The 26,412-nt window shown below is 48.5% G+C and overlaps 1 protein-coding gene across 2 annotated transcripts; it reads right to left on the reverse strand.

Moving 5' to 3' along the window:
- Positions 1 to 14,040: 14,040 nt before the first annotated feature.
- On the reverse strand, positions 14,041 to 24,813 carry IBA57 (iron-sulfur cluster assembly factor IBA57). Of its 2 annotated transcripts, none has more exons than XM_061421377.1 (3): positions 24,360 to 24,813; positions 15,803 to 16,146; positions 14,041 to 15,411 (listed from the first exon to the last, which is right to left on the reverse strand). In XM_061421377.1, exons 1-3 carry the CDS (start codon positions 24,698 to 24,700, stop codon positions 15,020 to 15,022), a joined length of 1,077 nt encoding a protein of 358 aa, XP_061277361.1. In that variant the 5' UTR covers positions 24,701 to 24,813; the 3' UTR covers positions 14,041 to 15,019. The 2 variants fall into 2 exon arrangements, with proteins under 2 accessions (XP_061277361.1, XP_061277362.1); XM_061421378.1 differs by lacking the exon at positions 24,360 to 24,813 and adding an exon at positions 24,072 to 24,351.
- Between the last annotated feature and the right edge of the window lie 1,599 nt (positions 24,814 to 26,412).

Genomic DNA, 26,412 nt, shown 5'->3' on the forward strand with positions numbered 1-26,412 from the left:
ACAAACAGATGTAAAATATGGTGTCAAAAGCAGTGATTGTGGGGAAGGGCAGTAAACATGCAAGGTCTTTAGATTGCTATATATAAACCTTATGGTAACTACAAACCAAAACTCAATAATAGATACTCACACACAAAAGTTCAGAAAGGAATCCAAATATAACACTAAAGATAGTTATCAAATCAAAAGGGAAGAGAACAAAAGCAGGAAGGAACAAAAAAGAACTACAAAAACAAAATTCCCAAAAAATTAACAAAATGGCAATAAGTATATACTTGATTACTTTAAATGGAAATGGACTAAATGCTTCAATCAAAACATGTAAGTTGGCTGACTGGATACAAAAATAAGGCCCATATATAGCTGGAATCAAGATTGCCAGGAGAAATATCAATAACCTCAGATATGCAGATGACACCACCCTCATGGCAGAAAGTGAAGAGGAACTCAAAACCTCTTGATGAAAGTGAAAGTGGAGAGTGAAAAAGTTGGCTTAAAGTTCAACATTCAGAAAACGAAGATCATGGCATCCGGTCCCACCACTTCATGGGAAATAGATGGGGAAAGAGTGGAAACAGTGTCAGACTTTATTTTTCTGGGCTCCAAAATCACTTCAGATGGTGACTGCAGCCATGAAATTAAAAGATGCTTACTCCTTGGAAGGAAAGTTATGACCAACCTAGATAGCATATTCAAAAGCAGAGACATTACTTTGCCAACAAAGATCCGTCTAGTCAAGGCTATGGTTTTTCCTGTGGTCATGTATGGATGTGAGAGTTGGACTGCGAAGAAGGCTGAGCACTGAAGAATTGATGCTTTTGAACTGTGGTGTTGGAGAAGACTCTTGAGAGTCCCTTGGACTGCAAGGAGATCCAACCAGTCCATTCTGAAGGAGATCAGTCCTGGGATTTCTTTGAAGGAATGATGCTAAAGCTGAAACTCCAGTACTTTGGCTACCTCATGCAAAGAGTTGACTCATTGGAAAAGACTCTGATGCTGGGAGGGATTGGGGGCAGGAGGAGAAGGGGATGACAGAGGATGAGATGGCTGGATGGCATCACTGACTTGATGGACGTGCGTCTCAGTGAACTCCGGGAGTTGGTGATGGACAGGGAGGCCTGGCGTGCTGCAATTCACGGGGTCACAAAGAGTCGGACATGACTGAGCGACTAATCTGATCTGATCTGATCTGAAGGTAAGACAGCAACCTAAATGTCCATCAACAGATGAACGGATAAGGACATCATCCATATACACAATAGACTACTCAGCCATAAAAAAAAATAAATAAATTTATGCCATTTGCGAGAACATGGATAGACCTAAGGGTATTATACCCAGTGAAATAAGTCAGAGAGAAAAGGATGAATACTGTATATACTACCACTCACGTATGAAAATGAAAAATAAAATGAATGAATATAACAAAGAAAAACAGATTCACAGATAGAAAGAACAAGCCAGTGGTTACCAGTGGGAAGAAGAAAGAGGAAAGACATATAGTAGTAGGGGATTAAGGAGCAGAAACTGCTATGTGCAAGATAAGCTACAAGGATATCGCGTACAACGCAAAGAAAACAGCCAACAGTTCATAACTGTAAATGGAGCATAATCTACAGAAATTGTGAATCATTATATTGTACACCTTAAACTAATATAATATTGCAAATCAACTACACCTCAATGAAAATAAATTAAGAGTACAGGAGGATGTGCATAGGTTATATGCAGCATTTCATTTAAGGAACTTGAACATCCTCAGATCTGGGTATTCAAGGAGGTCCTATAAGTAAGGGCTTCCCTGATAGCTCAGTTGCTAAAGAATCTGTCTGCAATGCAAGAGACCTGGGTTCAATCCCTAGGTTGGGAAGATTCTCCGGGAGAAGGGAAAAGCTACCCACTCCAGTATTCTTGCCTGGAGAATTCCACGGACTTAGTCGTGGGGTCACAAAGAGTTGGACGCTGAGCGACTTTCACTTTCACTTCACCATGGAAGCCCAATATGAAATCTAGGATCGTTATTTGAGGGCTTCCCTGGTAGCTCAGAAGGTAAAACATCTGTCTGCAATGTGGGAGACCCGGGTTCAATCCCTGGGTCGGGAAGATTCCACCTGGAGAAGGAAATGGCAACCCACTCCAGTACTCTTGCCGGGAAAATTCCATGGATGGAGCAGCCTGGGAGGCTACAGTCCATGGGGTCGCAACGAGTTGGACACGACTGAGTGACTTCACTTCCTTCTGTTTCACTTTCTGGAACCGAGCCCTCCAGGGCCAAACGACAACTGTATTTCAAACCACATTCGAACTTCATTACCCTTGGTACTCTTATTTTCAAATTTGCCTACTCCCTAAGTTTCCTTGTGACCCCAAAATCAATACTTGCGGTGCCTTCACAGTCTGCAGACATGCCCAGAGCAGTAAAAACTCAACTCTCCCAATGCCCATGTTCCTAGAACGAGACATTCTCTGCCTTTGTGTCCCAGCGCTCAGGCTGAAAACAAATATCCTCTTCATAATTGATTTATTGCCACATTTTTTAATTGTTGTACTTTTTGTTGTTTTCACTGTTTCAAATGACAAGCATACAGCTGAAGTGTTTTCTATGTTCCTGAGCACGAGAAGGCTGAGATGTGCCTTACAAAGTTAGGCAAAATCTGATGTAAAGTTAATACATCAGATGAACTTCATTCAAGTCCAAGTTACAATGCTGTTGGCTGTGAGTTCAATGTTCATGAACCAATACACATGAAATAAGGTGTCTTCAAAAAGAAACACATACAAAATAAAGATATCTATTGATCAGTTGACAAAAACGTGACCAGAGATGGGCAGGAATCTAACTCTATCCTTTCTGCAGAAGAAGTGGTTTAGTATTCACCGATTCAGTGTTTGCTGGAAGGTATGAAACATAACTACTGCAAATGAGAATCCACCACATCCGACAAATGACTGCTATTGAAACATATACTGAATAGTAAAAATTAAACCCCTCAATGAGAAAAAAGACAAAATTCATGAAAAGACATGTCACCAAACAGGATACACAGGTGGCAAATAAGCGTTTGAAAGGAGGTTCAACATCATTAGCCATCAAGGAAATTCAAAGTAAAAATACCGTGAGATGCCTCTGCATGCCTGTCAGCTAAAATTAAAAACCCTGGAAACTCCAAACACCAGCAAGGATACAGAGAAACTGTATCTCTGACACATTGCTGGTAGGGCTGCAAAGTGGTATAGCCACTCTGGGAAAGTCTGCAGTTCCTTATAAAACTAAACAGGAAATGGCCCAGCCATTGCTCTCCTGGGCATTTATTCCAAAGAAATAAAACCTGTGTTCACAAGAAACCAGCACGTGAACATTTATAGCAGCTCTAGTTGTTATCACTCCTGACTGGAGACAACGCAAATGTCCTTGAACAGGTGGATGGTTAAACAGGCTATGGCGGTTCATACCATGGAATTAGACTGAACTACAAAAAGGAATTAACAACTGACACAGCAGCAACCTGGACAGATCTCCAGGGACTGATGCTGAGGGGGAGAAGTCAACATATACAGGTGCCTACTATACGTTATTAGTATACTACTTAAAGTTGGCTTAAAGCTCAACATTCAAAAAACTAAGATCATGGCATCTGGTCCCATCACTTCATGGCAAATAGATGGGGAAACAGTGGAAACAGTGTCAGACTTTATTTTTGGGGGGCTCCAAAATCATTGCAGATGGTGACTGCAGCCATGAAATTAAAAGACGCTTACTCCTTGGAAGGAAAATTATTACCAACCTAGATAGCATATTCAAAAGCAGAGACGTTACTTTGCCAACAAAGATCCGTCTAGTCAAGGCTATGGTTTTTCCTGTGGTCATGTATGGATGTGAGAGTTGGACTGTGAAGAAAGCTGAGCGCCAAAGAATTGATGCTTTTGAACTGTGGTGTTGGACAAGACTCTTGAGAGTCCCTTGGACTGCAAGGAGATCCAACCAGTCCATTCTGAAGATCAGCCCTGGGTGTTCTTTGGAAGGAATGATGCTAAAGCTGAAACTCCAGTACTTTGGCCACCTCATGCAAAGAGTTGACTCATTGGAAAAGACTCTGATGCTGGGAGGGATTGGGGGCAGAAGGAGAAGGGGACGACAGAGGATGAGATGGCTGGATGGCATCACCGACTCGATGGATGAGAGTCTGAGTGAACTCCGGGAGTTGGTGATGGACAGGGAGGCCTGGTGTTCTGCAATTCATGGGGTTGCAAAGAGTCAGACACGACTGAGCAACTGAACTGAACTGAAATGAAATGTTCAATAACGTAACATTTTTGAAATGACAGAATTTTAAGAAATGAAATATTGGTGGTCAGGAGTTAGGGACAGGTCAACATGGGATGGAAATGTTCTGTATCTTGACTCTAGTGGAGACACACTAACTTCCCCATGTGATAAAATGGCACAGAACTCAACACCTATACACAAATGAGCACAAAGAAAAGAGTGAGGTCAGAATAAGGCCAGTGGATGGTGTGATACGGTAGCACATTTCTGCTAAAAGTTATCATGGGGAGGAACTGGGTAAAGGGTACTGGCACCTCTCTGTATTATGTCTTACAACCACGTGATCTCCATAAAAACCTCCACTGAATAAAGTAGCCCAGCCCAAGATGATGCGGCAGGTCAGGAGAGGCTGCAGACTCAAGGCCCTGGGCCAGGGGTGTCTGTGAGCAGCCCTGCCCCCTGATGCTCCTCTGCATCAGTCTGCTCCCGCTTGGCGGCATCCCCTCTGCATTCACGACCTCCAGACTACCCCCACCCACCCCTACTGAACATCTAACTGCCCCCACACACATCGGGACAGCTGCTGCACACTCCCCAATTCCTCCAAGCCCCATGTGCTTTAAGATAAACCCAGTTCGGCCCACTCTTCTGGCACCCCCTCACCCATCACCCAGAGGCAAGGGTGCTCCTTCAACCCCCATCTGCCCTAGGATAGCGCAGGCCCTGTGCAAACCCCTTGTGGGCTCTCCCCAACGTGGTCTCCTGTAATCCTGCCTCAAGCTGCACTGGCCTCGATTATCTGAAGGATATTCCAGACGTGCAGTAGTCTCAAGGCCTTTCCTCACTGTGTCCTCTGCCTGGCACAACACACATGCCCCTCTTACCCCTGTCCTTCATGTGCCCAGTCCTCCCAACGTGCTCCATCTCCCCATGCACCTCAGCCCTGCCCTATCCCCCGCCAATGTACCCAGTCACTGCATGTACCCAACCTCACACACACTCCATTTTTATGATGCACCCTGACCTTGCCCTGTCCCCCAAAGGCACCTGTATCCGCATGTACCACAAGAGCACACTCTCCTTGTCATCCCAATGCCCCCTGACCCCACACTCCATCCCCCAATGTGCACCATCCCCACGCATCCCCTGTCCCCTCAGTGTTCTTACTCTCCTCATCCTGCCCGCTAAGTGCCCCAACCCTGCTCCATCTCCACATGCACCCAAACCCCACACAAGCCCAGTGCCCCCAAGGCAGCCCACCCTTGTACACGCCCCATTCCCCCAACAGCCTTGTCCCCACCACATAAACCAATAGACAGCCCATCCCCCCAGTGCACCCCATCTCTGCACATATCCTATACCATTCTCTGCTTCATTCTTGACCACAGAGCTATGGCAATCCAGTAGACTTGGCATTTTACTTTTATGGTTTGTAGGCACTCAATAATTTGTTGAATTATTGAAGGGATGAATGAATGAAACGTGGATCAGTACTCAGCAATCTCCAGATTTTTCCATCAACAGGGTCCCTGCTGCCACTCATTTCCCTGAGAAACTTCTTATTGAGATTTATGACATAGAATGTATACATAAATGATTCATTTTTGCCACAAACACTAACGTGACCGAACTGAAGCCACATCATTTGAAAAAAAACTGAAGACAAGGACACTAAGTTGGTTAAGAGCCCAGATCACAGAGAGGGGAAGGGGGCTCCCCCCAGGGTGAGCAAAGGAAGGCTCCCCCAGACCCCCCTCAGCACAGCCAGGCATCCGACCAAGACTTTTGGAGTGTAAACACGAAACCTGCAAACAGAATTAGAAAGACTGACAGCACCAAATGTTGGCAAGCACGAGGTGCTAGCAGGAGCATAAAACGGACCGAGCATGCGGCAGAGGTCCTCCAGCTCCCTCCTATGTGCAGCCCCACAGACGCAACTCTGGGCACCACCATGACCAGCCGAAAGCCTATGTCCGCAAAGGGCTCAGCTGAGTGTGCAATGAATGCAGACTACCACAGCAGAGAATGGGCAGAGGCCATCTGCTCAGAGTTCGCTGCAGTAAGGGAGTCATGGGCAGTCAGAGGCGGCAGAGCTCCTCTGTGGAATAAGGGAAGGTCCCAGTGCGCTTGCAGAGGCTGTGGGCCTGGGGAGCTGGGGCAGCTGACCAGCAGTGGGGTGTCCTGGGGGTGGGTCAGGGGGTATATTTGGCTTTCTCTGGTTGGTTCCAAGTTGGAAGCAGGAAAAAAAGAAAAGGAAGCATCAGTTATTGATCAAGTCCTGTGGCTTAGAGCTGATGAATTCTTGTTTGGCTGCCTGGATTACGGTGAGAGATAGCAGGCTAATATCCTGCAAGTCCGGCTACAGCAGCCTGGCTTCCTGGGCTGGCTACTGGAGATGGTGGGTTGGTTTCCTGGGCAGGTGGCCAAAGGCTGTAGATCAGAGTTCTATTTTTACAGATGGTCTGGTCAGTGTTTGTAATGCCCACTGCTGCTTTCCTCATAACAGCCCAAACTGCGAACACCCTGGAGGTCCCTCAACAGGAGACAGAGAAGCTAACTGTGGTCCATCTGCTCAACCAGCACTACTCAGCAATAAAAGGACTGCAGAGACACAGGCATCGTGGGGGAGGTTCAAAAATGTGCTAGGAACAAAACCTCCCTTCAAAGTGCAGGACCGTCGATTCCACTGACGACGGGAAGCTTTAGAGCAGGTTCAGCACGTCTGTGATGGCTGGGGCATACAACCTGACTAGGAAGGGGCGGGGGAGAGCAACCACAACATATGGATTTTTCAGAATTCATCAAACTGCAGAATTTGTGCACTTAACCATATGCTAATTTTACTTCCAAGAGGAAAAAAAAAAAGAACCATAAATGATGTTGATGAAGGCATTAGGGGTGGGGATGGCTGAGGTCTGCCACTCGCTTGGAGATGTATCAAAAATTAAGAAAGGCTAAGGGGCGAGGGTGGCTAGAGGATTAGGGTCTGGAATTGATATCCAAAGGAAAAGGCCTAGCAGAAGCTTGACATGAATTGGGCATGCAGAAGGTGTGTTTACTGTGAAAATTTCACTTTCTGTGTTAGATTTTTTCATGATAAAATGTTGGAAACATGCCTAAACATAAAGGAGAAGAGGGGTCGGCATCCGCCAGCCTCCACTCAGATATGCTGGGGGCATCAGGTATAAGCTCTTGGTATCAGCCTCTTAAAATGGGGTCTCCATCCCACTGAGTCTGAGCTTTCCCACTGGATAATTTTTCTCAAATCTATTTATACATACTCCTGGAACCAGTGCCACATAAAGAACACAGCACACCTGGCTGAGTGCCACCTACGAGGTCGTGAGCATCTTGCCCAGGACCACAGTGAACCACGACATCTGACATGCAGGCAAAGAGTCAAAAGGAAATCATCCCGCAAGACTTACCTGGAAGAAGTAAAGCAAAACATCATCTAAAGAGAAAAAGCACAAAGAAAACATACCACCAGTCCATCAGTGGCCTAGTTGAGTGAATCAAGCAACATCCAAACACTGGAAGCCACAAAAAATATCCATGGTGAAGACAGACAGAGAACCAACTCATGAAATGTGAGGGTAAAATACAGGACACAAAATTGACATATTAAACACAAGCAACGTTAAGTACACAGAGAAGAGACACAGGAATAAACTAGGAAGAAAATGCGACAAAGTACAAATGTCTAAATAAGACCACATATCCTAAGAAAACTGTAATTCAAAGACACGTGTGCCCCAATGTTCACTGCAGCACTGTTTACAACAGCCAGGACATGGAAGCACCCTAGACAGCCAGGGACAGACGAATGGATAAATAAGTCATGGTACATACGTACAACAGAATATTACTCAGCCATAAAAAGGAACAAGTTTGAGTCAGTTGAACTGAGGTGGATGAACCCAGAGGCTGTTACCCAGACTGAGGCCAGAAAGAAAAAAACAAATATCATATATTACTGCATGTATCTGGAATCTGAAACAATGGTGCTGATGAACCTATTTTCGGGGTGGGAACAGAGATGCAGACGCAGTGAACAGACTCGTGGACACGGTGTGGGAAGGAGAGCACGGGACGAATTGAGAAAACAGCACTGAAGCATATACATTACTTTATGTAAAGTACACAGCTCGTGGGACGTTGCTCTGCAACACAGGGAGCTCAACCCAGTGTGACACCTAGAGGGGTGGGGTGGTGCGGGGTGGAGAGGGAGGGAGGCCCAAGAGAAAGGGGATGTATGTATACTTATGTCTGATTCACGTTGCGGTACGGCAGAAATCAGCACAGCATTGTAAGGCGATTATCCTCCGACTAAAAATAAACTTTAAAAATAAAATAAAACACAGTATGATCCAGTTAGTTTTTTTTCAAAGTGAGCTTCTGGAGAATCAAATTACCGCAATACCAGCTGGAAAGGGGAGCGTGCCAAGGAAAACACAGCAGTCCAGTGAGAAGACAGGGGTTTTTTCAGAAAAGGCTGGGTAGAGGGAGAGTGCAGACCCAGCCCCCTGCCTCCCTTGAAGCCCCCTGGATTCTCTTCCCACTCCCACCATCCTGTTAATTAAAAATACTTGGTCTTATTGCTTCTCTGCTTTGCTTACTTCTTTCCTTTATTATTTCCTTCTTTTTACTTTGAGTCTATTATGTTGCTATTTTGCTAACTTCTTAAGCCAGAGGGACACTTTTAAAGGTTATGAAGTTACCCCCCTAATATACACCCACAACCAAATTTTGTTCTATTTTCATGGTCATTTCAAGTAGCTGGTAATTTGTGAGGCCTTATTCTCTTTGACACATGAGGTATTCAGATGTGATTTTCTTAATGTTCAAGTGATAAAGGATTTTTAATTATCTTTCCTTTATTGGTATCTTTTTAGATAAAACTTGTCAAAGGATATGGTCTCTACGAAACCAGTTCTTCGGCCTACCTGGACACTCTCCAAGCCCCGTCCTTTTGGGGTTTTACAGAGGCTTTGTTGCAGAGGTATGATTGATTAAATCACTGTCCTTTGGTGACTCATTCAACCTCCAGCCCCTCTCCCCTTCCCAGAGGTCAGAGAGTGGGATAGAAAGTTCTAATCTTCTAACTAGCAACTAACCCCTACCCTTAGAGTTTTTCTAAAAGTCATCTCATTAACATAAACTCTGGGGTGGTTGACAGGAGCTTGTTATAAATATTAACATACTTCTAACACTCTTATCAGGAGAAGGAAATGGCAACCCACTCCAGTACTCTTGCCTGGAAAATCCCATGGATGGAGGAGTCTGGTAGGCTGCAGTCCATGGGGTCTCCAAGAGTCGGACACGACTGAGCAACTTCACTTTCACTTTCCACTTTCAGGCACTGGAGAAGGAAATGGCAACCCAATCCAGTGTTCTTGCCTGGAGAATCCCAGGGGCAGAGGAGCCTGGTGGGCTGCCGTCTATGGGGTCGCACAGGGTCGGACACGACTGAAGCGACTTAGCAGCAGCAGCAGCAACTCTCTTATCACTTAGGAAATTCCAAAAACTTGAGGAACTATGTGCCAGGATTAAGGACAAGATCAAATACGTATTTCTTACTAAAAATCACAGTATCTCAGATGAAACTGACTTATTTCACACCTCATTCTTGAATGACCACTTTGGGTATACAGTTCTAGGCTGACCAGGACTTCCCAGGTGGCCCTAGTGGTAAAGAACCCCCCTGCCAATGGAGGAGACATAAGAGACCTGGGTTTGATCCCTGGGTCGGGAAGATCCCCTGCAGGAGGAAATGGCAACCCACTCCAGTATTTCTGCCTGGAGAATCCTATGGACAGAGGAGCCTGGCGGGCCACGGTCCATAGGGTCGCAAACAGCCAGACACAACTGAAGCGACTTGGCACGCACACATGCATTTTTCTCTCAGTACAGTGAACATACTATTCACTTTCCTCTGGTTTCCACTGCTGCTTTTGATAAATCACTTTTTAATATTTTATCGCTACCGACTTCTATGTGAAGATCTTCCCTTTATCTCTGGGATTCTGGACTTTCACTACGATGTGACAAGGCATAGCCACAGCAAAGCCATTGGGCTTTCTGAACCTAAGAAGCAACAACTGCCATCACGTCTAGAAAATTCCCTGCCATTATTTTTTTTCCTCTGCCCCATGTTCTTTTCTATCCAACCGTAATTCCATTTCGATCACTATGTTATTACATTAAATCTTCTCTCCACTCTCCCATCTCTTTCTCTTTCATATGTCCCAATTCTTCAGAAAATACATCCATAGATTCCTTTAAAGAAGCATGTTTTTTTCTAGTTCTCTTTGATCTGTTTATATGATTTGCTTAATCATTTTATAGTCTCTTGCTTCTTACTAATATTGAAATGCCTTATTTTATTTCTTTAAACACACTAAATATATTTATTTTATATGTCTGATTACTTCAGTATCTGAAAATTTGTAGGTTTGATTCTACTGTTTTCCTGCTGACCCTTGTTTCTCTGTGGGTTGTCAGTGTTTCTAGGTTTTTTGGCTTTTTAACAACAAAGGGTATATTCCTTAGAACTATTCTCTGTAAAACCTGAGTAGGACAAGGGTCTGTGAAGAAATGTTTACACTTGCATTTGCCAGGCTTCTAGAAATATTACTACCCCCGGACTACTTTTTTCTTTTTTAACTATGACGGCTAATTTTCAGAACTTCATACTCTTTACAGAATAAACTTAAAGCAGACAGGAAAACCAATAAAGACCTTCCCGAGTATCTATACCAGCTCTCACAGTGATCACTCTTTATGAAACTGGAAACACGTGAAGATTAAACACCAACTGATCCCCTCTGGCCATGTGCATCAAGATACTGGTGTCAGAGCTCCTAAGTCACAGCTTCCTGTAAGCTTCAGTGCTTCTGTGGAAACTGACTTGGTTTTTCAAGAAAGGAAGCACTTCTGCTGTATGGCAGCCTCCTTTTAAAAATACTGAGGTAGAATACGGAATATGTACTTCTTTGGATCTGAACCAAATAATTTAAGGTCTCAGCTGCCTGCAGAGCCCTGAAGACATTTACAGGTCACATGATCTCCGAGGCAGCACTTACTCGGAAGCTGCCCACACTTAAAACACCATGGCCCATCTCCTTTCTCCCTTAATTTATGACTCCCACAACAGGTCACGTGTCGGCACAGCAGTTCATGCTCAGGCCAAGAGGCCGATGTTCCACAAATACCATTGGCCCAGAGAAGATGCTTGGTTCCCAGCTCTGGGTGTTCACCGACGGTGAAAAGCCTTCGGTGCTTCTAATCCACAGCACAGACACTGGCTGTGAGCATCCTGAGCACACAGGGTGACAGTGTACGATGACTGTGTCGTTCATGTCACGAGGACCCAGCCCATTCTGGTCCACAGCATGCTCTGCCTTCTTAATTTTGCTCACTTCAGGAGACTGAACCTCAGGGCGGTGCTGCCCACCCAGTGTGACCACCTGCTCTCAGTCTGGGGGATGGGAAAGGGCCAGCCCTGCCTGGCTGGCTCCCTGCCTGAGGGGAGCCTTGCCTCCAGGGACTGGCCAAACCCCTTATGTCTCTGTCACCTACAGCTAATAATATACTCAGTGGTGAAGAGCTGAAAGCCTTTTCTCTAATTTCAGGAACAAGACAGAGATGTCCAGTCATGCCAGTTTTGGAAGTCCTAGCTATGGCAAGAGAAGACAAAGATATAAAAGGGAATCCAGACTGGAAAAGAAAAAAGTAAAACCGTCACTGTTTGCAGATGACATGATACTGTACGCAGAAAATCCTAAAGACACTATCAGAAAACTACAAAAGCTCATCGATGAATTTGGGAAAGTAACAAGACACAAAATAACACACAGAAATCTCTTGCACTCCTATAGACTGACAATGGAAGATCAGAAAGAAACAAAGGAAACAATCCCATTTATCATCGCATCAAAAAATAAATAAAATACCTAGGAATAAACCGACTTAAGGAGGCAAAAGATCTGTACTCAGAAAACACTGTAACACAGAGATGAAAGAAATCAAAGATGACACAAACAGATGGAGAGATATACCACATTCTTGGATTGGAAGAATCAGTGTTGTCAAAATGACTGTTCTACCCAAAGCAATCCACAGGGTCAATGCAGTCCCTATCAAATTACCAATGGCATTTTTAACAGAAAAGAGAACAAAATATTTCAAGATTTGTATGGAAACACAAGACCCCAAAGAGCTAAAGCGATCTTGAGAAAGAATAATGGAGATGGCGGAGTCATGCTCCCCGACTTCAGACTGTACACCAAGCTGAGTGGCGTGGCAAAAACAGAGAATGCAGTATGTACGGTCCAGGCACAAAAACAGAACACAGATTCATGGGGCAGGACAGGAGGGCCAGAGAAAAACTCAAACATCTATGGGCATCTAACCTATGATAAAGGAGACAGGAATGTACAACAGAGGAAAGACAGTCTCTTCAACACGTGGCCCTGGGAAACTGTACAGTGTAAAAAAATGAAATTAGAACACTACCTGACACCATATACAAAAATTAAGTCAAAATGGATTAAAGACCTAAATATAAGGCCAGACACTATAAAACTCTGACATAAATCTCAGCAAGGTCTTTTCTGATCTACCTCCTAGAGTAATGAAAATAAACAAATGGGGCCTAGTTAAACTGAAAAGCTTTTGCACAGTAAAGGAAACCATAAACAAAACAAAAAGACAACCCTCTAGAATGGAAGAATACATTTGCAAATGAAGCCACTGACAAGGGATTAATCTCCAAAACATACAAACAGCTCATGTAGCCCAATGAAAAAAAAAAAAAAAACCCCAATCAAAAAAGACATACAGATGGCCAAAACGCACACAAAAAGATGCTCAACATCACTGATTATTAGAGAAATGGAAATCAAAACTATAAGAAGGTATCATCTCACACTGGTCAGAAGGGCTCTCACCAAAAACAATCTATCAACAGTAGTGTGAGAGAGAGTATAGAGAGATGGGAACCCTCCCACACTGTTGGTGGGAATGTAAACTGGTACAGCCATTATGGAGAAGAGTATGGGGGTTCCTTAAAAACCTAAAAACAGAACTACCATATGATCCTGAAATCCCACTCCTGGCCATATATTCAGAGAAAACCATAATTCGAAGTGATACATGTACCTCAATGTCTACTACAACACTATTTTATAATTGCCAGGACATGGAAGCAACCAAAATGTCCATCAACAGAAGAAAGGATAAAGATGTTGTACACATATACAATGGAATACTACTCAGCCATAAACAAGAAAGAAATAATGCCGTTTGCAGCAACATGGACGGACCGAGAGACGGTCATACTGAGTAAGTCAGACAAAGAAAGACACGTATCATATGACACAGATTATTCGTGAAATCTAAAAAAAAAATGGTACAAATGAACTTATTTACAAAACAGAAATAGTCACAGATGTAGAAAACAAACGTGTGATCACCAGGGGTGGGGAAAGGGGGTAGGGACAGATTGGGAAATTGGGATTGACATATACACGCCAGTATATATAAAAGAGACAATAAGGATCTACTGTATAGCACAGGGAACTCTACTCAATACTACATAATGACCTATATGGAAAAAACAGTCTAAAAAAGAGTTGGATATATGCATATGAAGAACTGATTCACCTCACTGTACAGTAGAAATTAACATAATGCTGTAAATCAACAACACTCTAATGAACATTTAAAATAAATACAGTTAAGAAAGAAAGAAGCCAGAGTTCCACATGGGCTGGTTGCGGGTCACACTTTAATAGCCACTCTGGGGCAGCAGGTGGGACACCCAGTAACCACGAGACTCACATTGCTGTGGGAAAATCAAAGTCAGTGGTTCAAAACAGGAAAGTAAGTCACCCTCTTATTATGAAGACATGACGACGTCAGAAAACAGCAGCGAGTACAGCAAGCAAAAGCTCTTCTCTGCACCCTGGGCACGCCATCCCAAGGCAGCCACTCCCTACCCTGAGCTCAGGAGGGCTATGGAGGGGAGGAAGGGACTGCCCACGCCACCGTGGGGCCAAAGCTGCGGAGATGTGGTATAAAACGGTACTGGGGCTCCCCCAGCTGGTGCCACTGAGCACAGAGGTATGCTTGGGAGGACTCGGGTGGGTGTGAGCAACGCCTGTGCCTCTACTCAAAGACACTGTGTTCCACCTGGTGCCACAAGATTCCCACCTTGACACATGCCCCCAGTCAACATGGTAAGACAATTCCCAGAGTCCACTTGCCCCTTTAGCCACCCCAGACACTGAGATGCTCCCTTCCCAAGCCTGCCCAAGCAGGCTCAGAGGGTGTGGGCAGCCGGGAGGCATCCTGGAACATTCTGTCCTTGGTTGACGGACGAACCACCTCCGGATCAGTATGGTTCGGAATCTCATCCAGGGTCTGGTGGAAGCTGCAGCATTGCCCAGGACAGAGGCAGGCGCAGGGCTCACTTCCACCCACCTTCAGTCCTCAAGAGGGTTCCTGATGCTCCAGCCATAAAGCTTCCAGGAAGGGACAGCCACCCTGCGCACAGGATGGTCCCCAGGAAGCATGATAGGCTGGGAACACCAGGGCTGTATGCACGAGCATCCCCTGCCATGTCAGTAGCTTTGGGAAGCCCACAAATGCTTGGGGTCCCCCAAGGGTGTGTTCTTTCAACTGGGCCACCCAAGGAAGTGGGGGCTGGCTACAGGGTGCAGTAGATGAGGAGCGCAGGGGCATCCGAGGCTACTTGGTGGCTGTGGGCCACCAGTCTGGCACAGACGCAGTAAGGGCCACAAGGCCACTCTCAGAGGTTCTGATGTGGAGAGGACCCTTAATTTTCTCAGACCGCAGCAGAGCCAGACCCACGTCCCCCAGCCCTGCCCTGTACTTGCCGGCTGCCTGCCCTGACTCGGTGAGCACAGAGGCGCCGGGGGCAATGCCGCCGCCAGGAACGGCACCTGAGAACTGTACTGGGAAGAGGCGCTTCCGGATAACACCCATGTGGTGGGTGCGAGCTGTCAGCTCCTGGCCAATGTAGCAGCCCTTGGTGAAGCTGATGCCGTTCATGAAGGCCAGGTTGGACTCCAGGGGCAGCGCCACTCCTGGGGGCAGGTCGTGAACACCCTCGGGAACACCTGCAGAAGTGGGGAGAGGCTTGCTGAGGCCTGAGGTGTCCTCCAGAGCTGGGGGCTCAACCCAGGGTGGCCAGCGGTCCTGGCCTGTAGGAGTCCTAGCATCTGACCCCCAGTCTTCCGGGTCCCTCTGCATCCTCCAGGTCCCAACTCCGGCCCCTGCTCTGGTCTCTGGGTGAGCTGCCCGGTTTGGGCCTCAATACTGCCCACTAGAGAAGACCCTACCCCTGAGCCCAGAACTCTGCTCTATCCCGACTCCTCCCAGGGCCTGGACTCACCATGCAGTTTTCCCAGGGCTCCGGGTCACACCCCTCCTGTCCCCTCACGTCCCACCCTGCCCCTCCTCCCCGTCCAGCATCAGCCCCCCATACCTAACCTCTCCCCAGGTCCATACCTTGCTGGTACCGGTGCCGGTGATAATCCTGGAGGTCCCCAAGACGGCCCCCGGGCACCAGGGCTGAACCCTCATCCTGGGAGAGAAGCCGCCAGCCCATGCGGTAAGTCCGGGGATCACGGGTGAGGACTGGGGCGCACACAGCCTTCTTCCGCAGCGGCCCCGCCCCGCCGGCCTCCCCCGGCGCGCACGGCAGCACGGCCCACACGCGCAGCTCGGGGCACGGCTCCACCGTAACCTTCCGCCGGATCTTGTGCAGCAAGAGGTGCCTCTGCAGCGCATCGACCACGGAGCTGTCGCACTCCAGGAGGAAGGTGGGCTGTTCACTGGAGCGCTCAGGGAGCCTGCGGGGAGAGGAGGGGGTGGCAGGGCACACCGAGGGAAGGGCTTGCAGTCGGGTCCCGGCCACGGTGGCTGTGCCGCCCAAGTGCACCGGCCCCCTTGGACCACCTGGCAATGCTGCACAGCACACCACCCCTCCACACCCAGGGAGGGCGCCACAGGAAACAGTCCGGCCGGGGAAGGACAGGCCTTGGCCAGACAGGTGCGAAGCAGGGCCTTGGGACCACAGTGGCATCCGGTGGTCAAGGTGAGGTGAGATGGCACAGATGGCCACTCTAAGGTCAGAATTTGCCACCTCCAGCCCTGAGAACGGAGAAGGCAATGGCACCCCACTCCAGTACTCTTGCCTGGAAAATCCCATGGACAGAGGAGCCTGGTGGGCTGCACAGTCCATGGGGTCGCTAAGAGTCAGACATGACTGAGTGACTTCACTTTCACTTGTCACTTTCATGCATTGGAGAAGGAAATGGCAACCCACTCCAGTGTTCTTGCCTGGAGAATCCCAGGGACGGGGGAGCCTGGTGGGCTGCCGTCTGTGGGATCACACAGAGTCAGACACAACTGAACCGACTTAGCAGCAGCAGCCTTGAGACGCACCAATAAGCCAAGGATCCTAAGTCAGGGCACACAGTGGATTTCGGGGCGGGGCGGGGTGGGGCTGACAGGCAGGAAGAACTGGGAGGGCGGCAGACAGCCAATGCAGGTGAGGTGCATGGGGAGGCCACTCAGCCCACGCCCACTTCCTACCTCCCCTAGGGAAGCCGGGCAACCTGGTCAGGGTCCCAGAGCCCTCCTAACTCCCACTCCAGGCAGCCCATATCCAGTGGAATGACCCCAGATCCTGGTGTCACTGATGGATGGATGGTGGGGCCCTTACAGACAGATGAGCACAGAGAGGCCAGCGCACGGTCAGATGTGATGGAGGGGCCCTAGGTGGAGATGTCTAGGACCCAGAGGAGTACGTGGCTAGAGTCCTGATTACAGATGTGGCTTGAGCAAGGACCCACAGCTGCATGGCAGCTGAGACAGAGAAGTGGGTAAAACCTTCAGGAGCATGTATCAGAAAGAAAGGCCATCAGCTGGGACCCATCAGCTGTGCCTCTGACCCTCTCCCCAGGCAGGAAAGGGTTAAGTGCTACCCTGGAGAAGTCAATTGCCCACCAAGGAAAGAGCTACAGAAGCTCGCTTGGTTAAGAATCTGCCCTCAAAGGCAGGCAGCTCCACTTGGATCCCTGTTGGGGAACTAAGAGGGCCACAACTCCCGAGCCCGCAGGCCTCAACGAGAGAGAGGCCCACGCTCTGTGACAGAGAGCCCAAGCACCGCAAGCAAAGACCCTGCGTGCCACAACGCACGCCCACACAGCCAAAACGGTATCAACAAATTAAAGTATTTTTAAAACAAACAATTCAAATTTCTCTATCTGTTTTTGGCTGTGCTGGGTCTCTGTTGCTGTGCATGGGCTTTATCCAGCTGCGCCGAGCGGGGGCGACTCTCTGTGGCGGTGTGATGGATTCTCATTGCAGTGGCTTCTCTCGTGGAGCGCAAGCTCTGGGTGTGTGGACTTCAGTGGTTTCAGGCCACAGGCTTAGTTGCTTCATGGCATGTGGAATCTTCCTGGACCTGGGATCAAACCCATGTCCCCTGCATTGGCAGGCAGATTTCTTATCCACTGTGCCACCAGAGAATTCCTAAAACAATTTAAAAAAAAAAAAGAAGGCTGCTTGGTGCCCTGATTTCTGTGGCTTCACCCTACAGCACAAACTGTCAGGTCCATACACATAACGATCAGCCAAGGGTAAGTAAGTACAGGAACAAGCATGTGAAGAAAGTGCAAAAGAGCAGGCTGCCGCAGCAAGTCAGGTTATCACCTCACCCTCCAAACAGTCCTCAAAGGAGGTCAAAATGAGATCAGCTGAGGGCTGGGAAAACGATCACTTACAGACGGAATTAAACTGCCAGAAAAGAGAGGAGAGTTCAACGGTGCCGCCTCAGATAACCACATGGAAAGAAGTTCAAAGTCACTTATCACAACACAAAGACAAGTTAAAACCACAAGATACCAAGGCACAAGGCTATCAGAATGGCTAAAATAAAAACATTCAAGGCAGCGAGGATGCAGAAAAGATGGACCATTCGACCTTGCTGGTGGGAATGTGGATGGAACAGACACTCCAGAAAACTGTTTGCAGTTCTTTCTAAGACTAAACATGCAGTGACCACACAATCGAGTCACTGCACTCCTGGGTACTTATCCTAGAAAACACCCCAGGTGTCTACATAAAACCTGGGCATAAACATTAGAAGCAGTTTTATTCTTAACAGTCACGAAATGAAACCAAAATATCCTTCAGTGGGTGAATGGGTAAACAAACCATAGTCCACTCCCTCAAGGGAATACTACTAAGTGAGGAAAAGGAGGAGCCTATTGATGAATCCAAAGGGCATCGAGGTGAGTGAAACAAAAGACTGTTAGTATGACAGTCCTGAAATGACAGGATCATAAAGATGGAGAGTGAGCAGGGGACTGGCTGAGGGGCTGAGAAGGGGAGTGTGCCCACAGAGGGCAGAAGCAGGCCTGATGGTAACGGAAGAGCTCTGTCTTCATCGAAGATACACAGGTCCACATGTGTGATCAAATCACGGAGCTGCATGCAAGCGAGCACGTGGAAACCTGGAAGAACCTGAGTGTGCCCTGTGCCTGGCCCTTGTCCCCCTCTCCCCCCGCATGTGACCCTGGACTATCGGAGGCAAGCTGTTGCCCCTGAGGGAACTGGGTGAAGGGTGTATGAGACCTCCCTGCTCATTTTTGTGTGGCTTCCTGTAAATCTATAATTATTTCAAAATAATAAGTTGAAACAGGAGCTGCCTCTGGAGAAGATGGGTTCATGCCAGTGAGAAGGGAGAGGGCAGTCAGTTTTCATGAAAAGCCTTTACTAGGTTTTTTAACCACCTGTGGGTATATTTCTATTTTTAAGTCTCTGATAAGAAAGCAGACAGAAACTATGAAATACTGGCAAGAGGAAGAAATGGGCATGGGTGGACAGAATGTGAGGCCACAGGGGCAAAGTAAACCCGAGAGAGAGGGGAGAGATGCAGGTAAAACCAGGCCCAAGGAGGGCAAAGACCCAGCACGGGAGGGGCCGGGGAAGGCTGGTTAAGGGACCACCAGGGCGCAGGGTAGTCAGGCCCCAGGCTGATGCCCCATCTCTCTCATGGGGCCAACGTTCCACAGGGTTCAAGAGAAGCAGGGTGGAGAACGGACAGGTTCTGGGCTCAGGCACTTTTTTCCTGAGCTACCTGTGCAAATGGCCTTGTGCCATTCAGCCCCTCAGGGCCAGCAAGGCTGCAAAGCACCCCTGCGCCCCACCACCCCAAATCAGACTGTCTGCTGCCCCTGCCGCAGCTAAGTAACGGGGGACAGGTCAGCAGGGGAAGTGGGGACGCGCGGTGAGCCTCTGCTCAGCCGGCCCAGCACAAATTTGAGCTGGAACATTCTCTGTGGGGCCATCTTGGGCACTGCTGGACACTGAGAGCACCCCTGGGCTCAGCCTCCTCTGTGCCAGGAGCAGCCACACCTGAGTGACAAGCACAGATACCCCCACGCAGCACAGAGGCCCTGAGCTGGGCTGCCAGATAAAATGCATGACGCCCAATCAAATTTGCATTTCAGGAAAAAAATTCATTTTTGAATAACTTCTCTAGTGTAAGTACTTCCCAAACATTGATTGCATAGGGCATCCCCCCAAAAGTCACTCGTGTCTGTCTGAGATGTATGTCAGCATCCCGCAGTTTTCCTTGCCCAGACTGGCAGCCCATCCCGGGGGCACAACCACAGTGGCAGGAAGAGGAGGCTGAGGGCACCTGCAGCCTCACCAGCTAGCCTGGCGGGCGGACCTGAGTGAAGAGGTGCGCCAGCTCCGCATCCCACCCCTCCTCTGCCAGGCACACACGGAGAACACTGCCCAGAAACCAGCTGCGCCCAGGCTCAGCACGACCCCGCTGAGACCAGCACCGGGGAAAGCCGTGCAGGGAGACGAGCTAGCAGCGGACCTCAGCAGCCAGCCCGCCAGGGTGGCCCCCAGAGGCACGCCTGAGCCCCCAAAAGCCAAGCAGCCCAGCTCGCAAAACCTGCAGGACTCCTCTAACAGCCAGTACTTAACAAACACATGGTCAGGATGAGGAGAGACCTCAAAACACAGAGCCCCAGCTGAGCCGATGAGTCAAGCCACGACTGGGAGAAAAGGTTTGCAAAGTCACATCTGACAAAGGACTATCACTCAGAACATACAAAACCACTGAAAACTCAACAATTAGGAGACAGTCTGATTAAAACTAGGCCAAAGATCTGGACATCACCCCAGAGAAAATGTACAGGTGGCAAACAGCATATGCAATGATGTTACATGTCATTTGTCATCAGGGAAGAGGAAATTAAAGCCAGCTCCACTGCACACCTATCAGGATGATCAAAATCCAGAATACTGACACCACCGAAGGCTGGTGAGGATATGGAGAAGAAACGGGAAGTGTTTACTCACTGTTGGTGGGAATGCAAAATGATACCGCCACTTTGGAAGACACTTTGGTGGTTTCTTATAAAACTACACGTATTCTTACCTTACAGTCTTAACAGTCGCACTTTCTGGTATTTACCGAAAGAAGCTGAAAACTAACCTCTACACAGAAAACCCGCACACAGATGTTTACAGCACCTTTACTCATCATCACAGCCGTATGGAAGCAACAGCAAGTCCTTCAGTAGATGAATGGATATACAAACTGGTGCATGCAAACAACAGAGTATCAGTCAACACTAAAAGAAATGAGCTATTAAGCCCTGAAAAGACAGGGAGGGAACTTAAATGTATATTACTAAGAGAAAGAAGTCGGTCTGAAAAGGCTGCAGATTCTGTGCTCCCAACTATGTGACACTCTGGAAAAAGGGAAACTGGAGACAGTTTCAGATCCAAAAAGGACCCTTTCAGTGGTGGTGAGAGTTACGAGGGAGGGTGAATAAGTAAAGCACAAAGGGTATTTCGGGACAGTGAAGCCACTCTGTATGGTGTTACAGTGGTACATACACGTGATTAAATATTTGTCCCATTTCATAGGAAGCACAGCACCAAGAGTGAACCTTAACGTGACCTAAGGACTTTGGGTAATTGTGATGTCAATATAGGCTCATCAACTCTAACTAATGTACTGCTCTGGAGGAAGAGGCAGATATGGGGGAGGCTATGCATGTGTGGGAGCAGAGCGTATATGAGAGATCTCCGCCTTCTCAATTAACCTAAAACTGCTCTAAAAAGGCTTTCCCTTTTTGTTTCTGGCCACACCACGTGGCTTGCAGTATCTCAATTCACCAACCAGGGAATGGAGCCAGGCCACAGCAGTGAAAGCCTGGAATCCTAACCACTAGGCCACCAGAATACTCCCGTAAAGAGTCTACATTAAAAACCAAAGACTAAAGTTGTGTCTGAGAAATGGTGCTACATTCGGGAAACAAGATCAGGGTGCACTGAGGAAGGAACAATTCAAGGATGGGAAACTAGAAGCATGACAGTTTCAGTGAAAAATTCCAGGGAGTTCCCTGGTGGCCTAAGTGGTTAGGATTCTGGACTTGCACTGCTGTGGCCCAGGTTCAGTCCCTGGTCATGGAACTGAGATCCCACAGTCAGCACAGCACAGCCAAAAAGGAAGACAAAGAAAAATTCTGGAGACAGGATAAACAGAGAAAACATCAGGCAAAGAGTAACCATGAAGCAAGCAAGAAGGCCACAGGCTTCCAGGCGGGACACCCAGTTGCCAGCGTGGCCCCTTCCCTCCGAGAGCAGACCTCACTGAGATCAGATGTAGGTAAATGGTCAACAGCAACCAGGAGGGGAAGGAGCACATCTCATGAACTGCAGGTGTCAGACCAGAAACATATCCCTATAGAAACATCAAGGCAGGGCGGGAGCCCAGAAGGCTCAGCACCCCATGCGCCAGCGCAGAGCTGGGAGAGAGGAATCTGGGCATGGTTCACCCAGCCCCCAGGCCCTAGAGCAGCCATCCGAGGGAGCATTCTCACGTCTCCCCTCCTCCAACTGCTCAGAAGTGGGGCCACTAATTCGGGCTGTCTCTCTCTGATGGAATGAGGACCCCACCCCACCCGCTGGGGTTGCACTCCCCACAAAGGACTTTGAGCTGGAATCTCAGAAGAGCAACCAGGGTCAGGGGACATCATCATAGTGCACTCCGACTCCCTCAGCACACAGATAGCAAGTGGCACACCCGCTCTCAGGAGTGAACAGAGAGAAAAACAAACTCCTCTACAGTACGGATCACAGCACACAATGCCTAGAAAGAACTACAGTGTACATGCCTGCTGACAAGAACTGATGGCCCAGCAGCTAAGCAAAAACACGCCAAACCAGAGGAAAAGATTTAAAGATTAAAAAAAAAACAAAACTAGAAACAGAAAAATATATATTTTTTTACACTGTAGAGTGACTTGTCAGGATATAACTTCATTATAGGAAGAATGCAAAGGCAGAAAGATATAAAGTCAGACTGGAGACTCAAGGAAGAAAATTTGAGGACCAAAACATCATTACAACACTGATAAATTAAAAACCGAAATGACCATTATAGGGGCTACTGAATGTTACAGACATGGCGGGCTTAAGATAATCAGAGAATGTAGTTTTTAAAAGAGGTTAAGCAACTACTGGGAAGATAATAATTACATAAAAGAGATGAGGACAACTGTATTTCTGAAAGAGGGGACACAGAGCAGGGACTACACGTTTTCTGTAAAAGACCAGATTGAAAATAATTTAGGCGTGAGGCCACACAATCTCTACCACATTATTACATTATTAATTATACTTTTACCATTGGAAAGCGAAAGTGGCCACAGAGGATATAAACAAATGGACATGTAGCACTGCAGTCAAACTTTATTTACAAAAACAGAGAGCTGGATCTGCCCAAGGGTCATATTTTACTGATCCCTGTTACAGAGTCACAGAGCCCACCAAGTGCCTAGCTACATGACATGAATGAAGACCCAAAATACAACACAACATCATCATGACACTTCAAGACATCAGGATGAAGATGAGCCCGGAGAAAAACCACACACAAAGGCTCAGAAATCAAACAACAGGCTTCTTGACAACAATGCCAGCAGCTGCAAGGCAGGTTGTGGTTTCAACGTTTTCTGGGACAATTTTCAGTGGAGTTTTAGGACCAGCCAAGTTATCGGGTATGGAGAAGGAAATGGCAATCCACTCCAGTATTCTTGCCTTGAGAATCCTATGTACAGAGGAGTCCATGGGGTCACAAAGAGTCCGACACGACTGACTGCCTGACTCACACATACAAGTTACGGGGTAAAACCATTGGAAGAAGTCAAAGGTCCGCTGAAGCATCCTACCTCTCAGCAAGCCACTTCCAGCAGGCAGGAAGTACACTTAGGAAGATGCAGACAAAAACCCACAACAGAAGAGTTTTCCGGGCGGCCTCAGGCAGAGCGACAGCCTGGAACTGCATAAGAGGTTCTAGAGAAACCAAGTCTGAGAAAGCTAAGCAAGTGAACACGGAAAGCTCTACAGGACACCAAACGCTAATGTCACTGAATACGGAGAGATTTTGGAGAGAAATGCGTGTACACCAGAGAACTCAGGAAGTAGTGGTACAGTGGCACAGGGGTTGCTCCCTGCAGCGTGGCTCCTTCTCCGTGCAGTGGGCTTGAGCATGAGCAGAGGCCAGGTGTAAGTGCTCCCAGGCGAGTCACTGTCGCGGCCCACCCCTCGGAGCTGGCTCCAGCCCACCTATGGCTGCCTTCCCCAGGTGCTCAGTCCTCTGCCCACTGTGCGGGTCTCCTCGTGCCCTGCCCTGGGCGCTCCTTCCCTCCTCAGGTGCCCTCTCCTGGGGGCTCACCTCGGCCCACCCTGTGCACAGATTCCCAGATGTCCCTTCCCCTGGATTCCCCGTCGTGCATGTCCTTTCCTGGATGTCCGTCCCGGGCTAGTGGTAGTCTTCCCCTAGGTACTCCGCCTCTGGATGTCGTTACTTCTGCCTTCTGTCCGTCCCTCCCCAGTGTCTGCCTCTACCCTTGGGAGCCCACCATAGCAGCCTACCCCCCAAGACCTCTCAGGCCCGCTCCCGGGTGCCCTTTCCCTGGGTGATACCCCGACCCCCGCGGCCAGTCCTGCAAAACGCTCTCACCCGTAGAGAATGACGTCATAGAGAGTGCGTCCCTGTACATTGAGAAAGTGGGCGTAGCCCGCTCGGGCCGAAGTTGACGCCTCGCCAACCGCAGGACCCGGAAGCGGCAGCTCATTGGTCAGCAGACCTAGGAGAAAGGGCGCCGAGTCCGGCCCGCGCACGCGCACTAGGGCACGCTCGCCTAGCAGGAAGCAGGCCCATGTTGCGCCGCTAGCGGAGTCGGCGCCCTGACAGCAGCTGCTGTGAGCCAGGTGGCGCCTCGGGGCCGCGCGCAGCCGCCAGCTCCAGGCCGGGCCGCCGCACCCTGGAGCCGCACCCCTGAGCAGTGCCGCGGCCGCCATCTTGGGGAGGAGTGAGGCGGCCCGCGCAGCAGCTCGGGCGGGCAGCCGGACGCGCGGGGCGAGTAGGGGCGCCGGGAAGCGGTGCGCGCGGGCGCCACAGCGGCCCCTGGCTGCTGACGGGCGGAGCGTGCGCGGGGCGGGGTGTGCACGAGCATGCGCGGGCTGGGGGCCTCAGCGGCCCCTGGTGGCGGGCGAGCGTTCCCTGCCAGAGAGGCCAGGGTGAAGGTGGGCGGAGCGTGCGCCCGGGCGAGGCCTCGGGCTGTCGCTCACACACCCATCTTGGGCTGACTTCTGCTCCTGCAAGTTGGCCTGCTCCTCAGTTCTCAGAAATGTTTCCGCTTGCTTTATTGTGTTGAGACGCGCATGACGTGAGCTTTACCATCTTTACCATTTGGGGGTGCACATTTCTGAGCCATTGAGCGTGTTCACACCGTTTTGCAGCCATCCCCATCATCCACAACTTTCTTATCTTCCCAGACCAAAACCCCGCCCGATCAGATGAGCATCGCTATCTCCCTCCTAGGGAGGCCTGGCGTGTTGCGATTCATGGCGTCGCAAAGAGTCGGACACGACTGAGCTACTGACCTGATCTGATCTGATCTCCCTCCCCAGACCCTGGGAATGCCAGTCCAGTCTGTCTCTATGGACCTGACACCTCTGGTAAACTCACGGAAGTGGACTCATGCAGTATTTATCTAGCTCATGTCTACCAGGTTCCTCCATGATGTAGCATGTGTCAGCCTTTGTAAAGGCTGATAGTCCATTGTATATATATGTATGTGTGTACACACACACACACACTACATCTGGATTATCCATTCACTCGTTGATGGGACATTTATGTTGCTTCCAACACAGAGGGACTTCTTAGGTTGCTCAGACAGTAAAGAATCTGCCTGTGATGCAGGAGACCTGGGTCGGAAGCATTCCTTAGAGAAGGGAATGGCAAACCCTCTCCAGTATTCTTGCCTGAAGAATTTCATGGACAGAGGAGCCTGGCAGGCTGAGGTCCATGGGGTCTCAAAGACTCGGACACGACTGAGCGACTAAGACACACACTCTTGCACACAGCATGAACACATGCTGAAAGTAGAGATGTGCAACTCTACTTTCAGTTCCTTTATTGTGTAGAACTCACACTCCTGTGTATCTTATATTCTGGCACTATCCTTCACTTCTGACACTTCTGATCACTAAATGTGGGGGGGGGGGCGGAGAGTTCCCCACATGACACAATTTTCTGATACCAGCTAGGTGTTTTATACTTTAATTCAATTTTTAATCCATCTACCTGGAGATAGCATCAGATCCCATTAGACTGCGTGCACGCATGCACACAGACACATACATATTTTCCCACCCCTTGCCTTCAGATGCCAAAGTCCAAGTTGCACCCGTGCTTCTGATCCCCCAGCTATAGATCAGAAGTTCCAAAAATCCCCCTCCTTGAGTTCAATTATTTTGCCAGAGTGGCTCACAAAACTCAAAGAAACTGTTTTCTTACCAGATTACTGATTTATTATAAAAGGATATAACTCAGGAACAGCCAGATGGAAGGCTGCAAAGGACAGGGTATGTGGGAAGGGGGATGGAACTTCTCTGCCCTGAGCACAACCCACTCTCCCTAAATCTCCGTGTGTTCTCCAACCAAGAAGCTCTCTGAACCCAGTCCTCTTGGGGTTTTATGGAGGCTTCATTACAGAAAGATGAGT

This window comes from Bos javanicus, chromosome 7, assembly GCF_032452875.1.
Source record: "Bos javanicus breed banteng chromosome 7, ARS-OSU_banteng_1.0, whole genome shotgun sequence".
Taxonomy (NCBI): domain Eukaryota; kingdom Metazoa; phylum Chordata; class Mammalia; order Artiodactyla; family Bovidae; genus Bos; species Bos javanicus.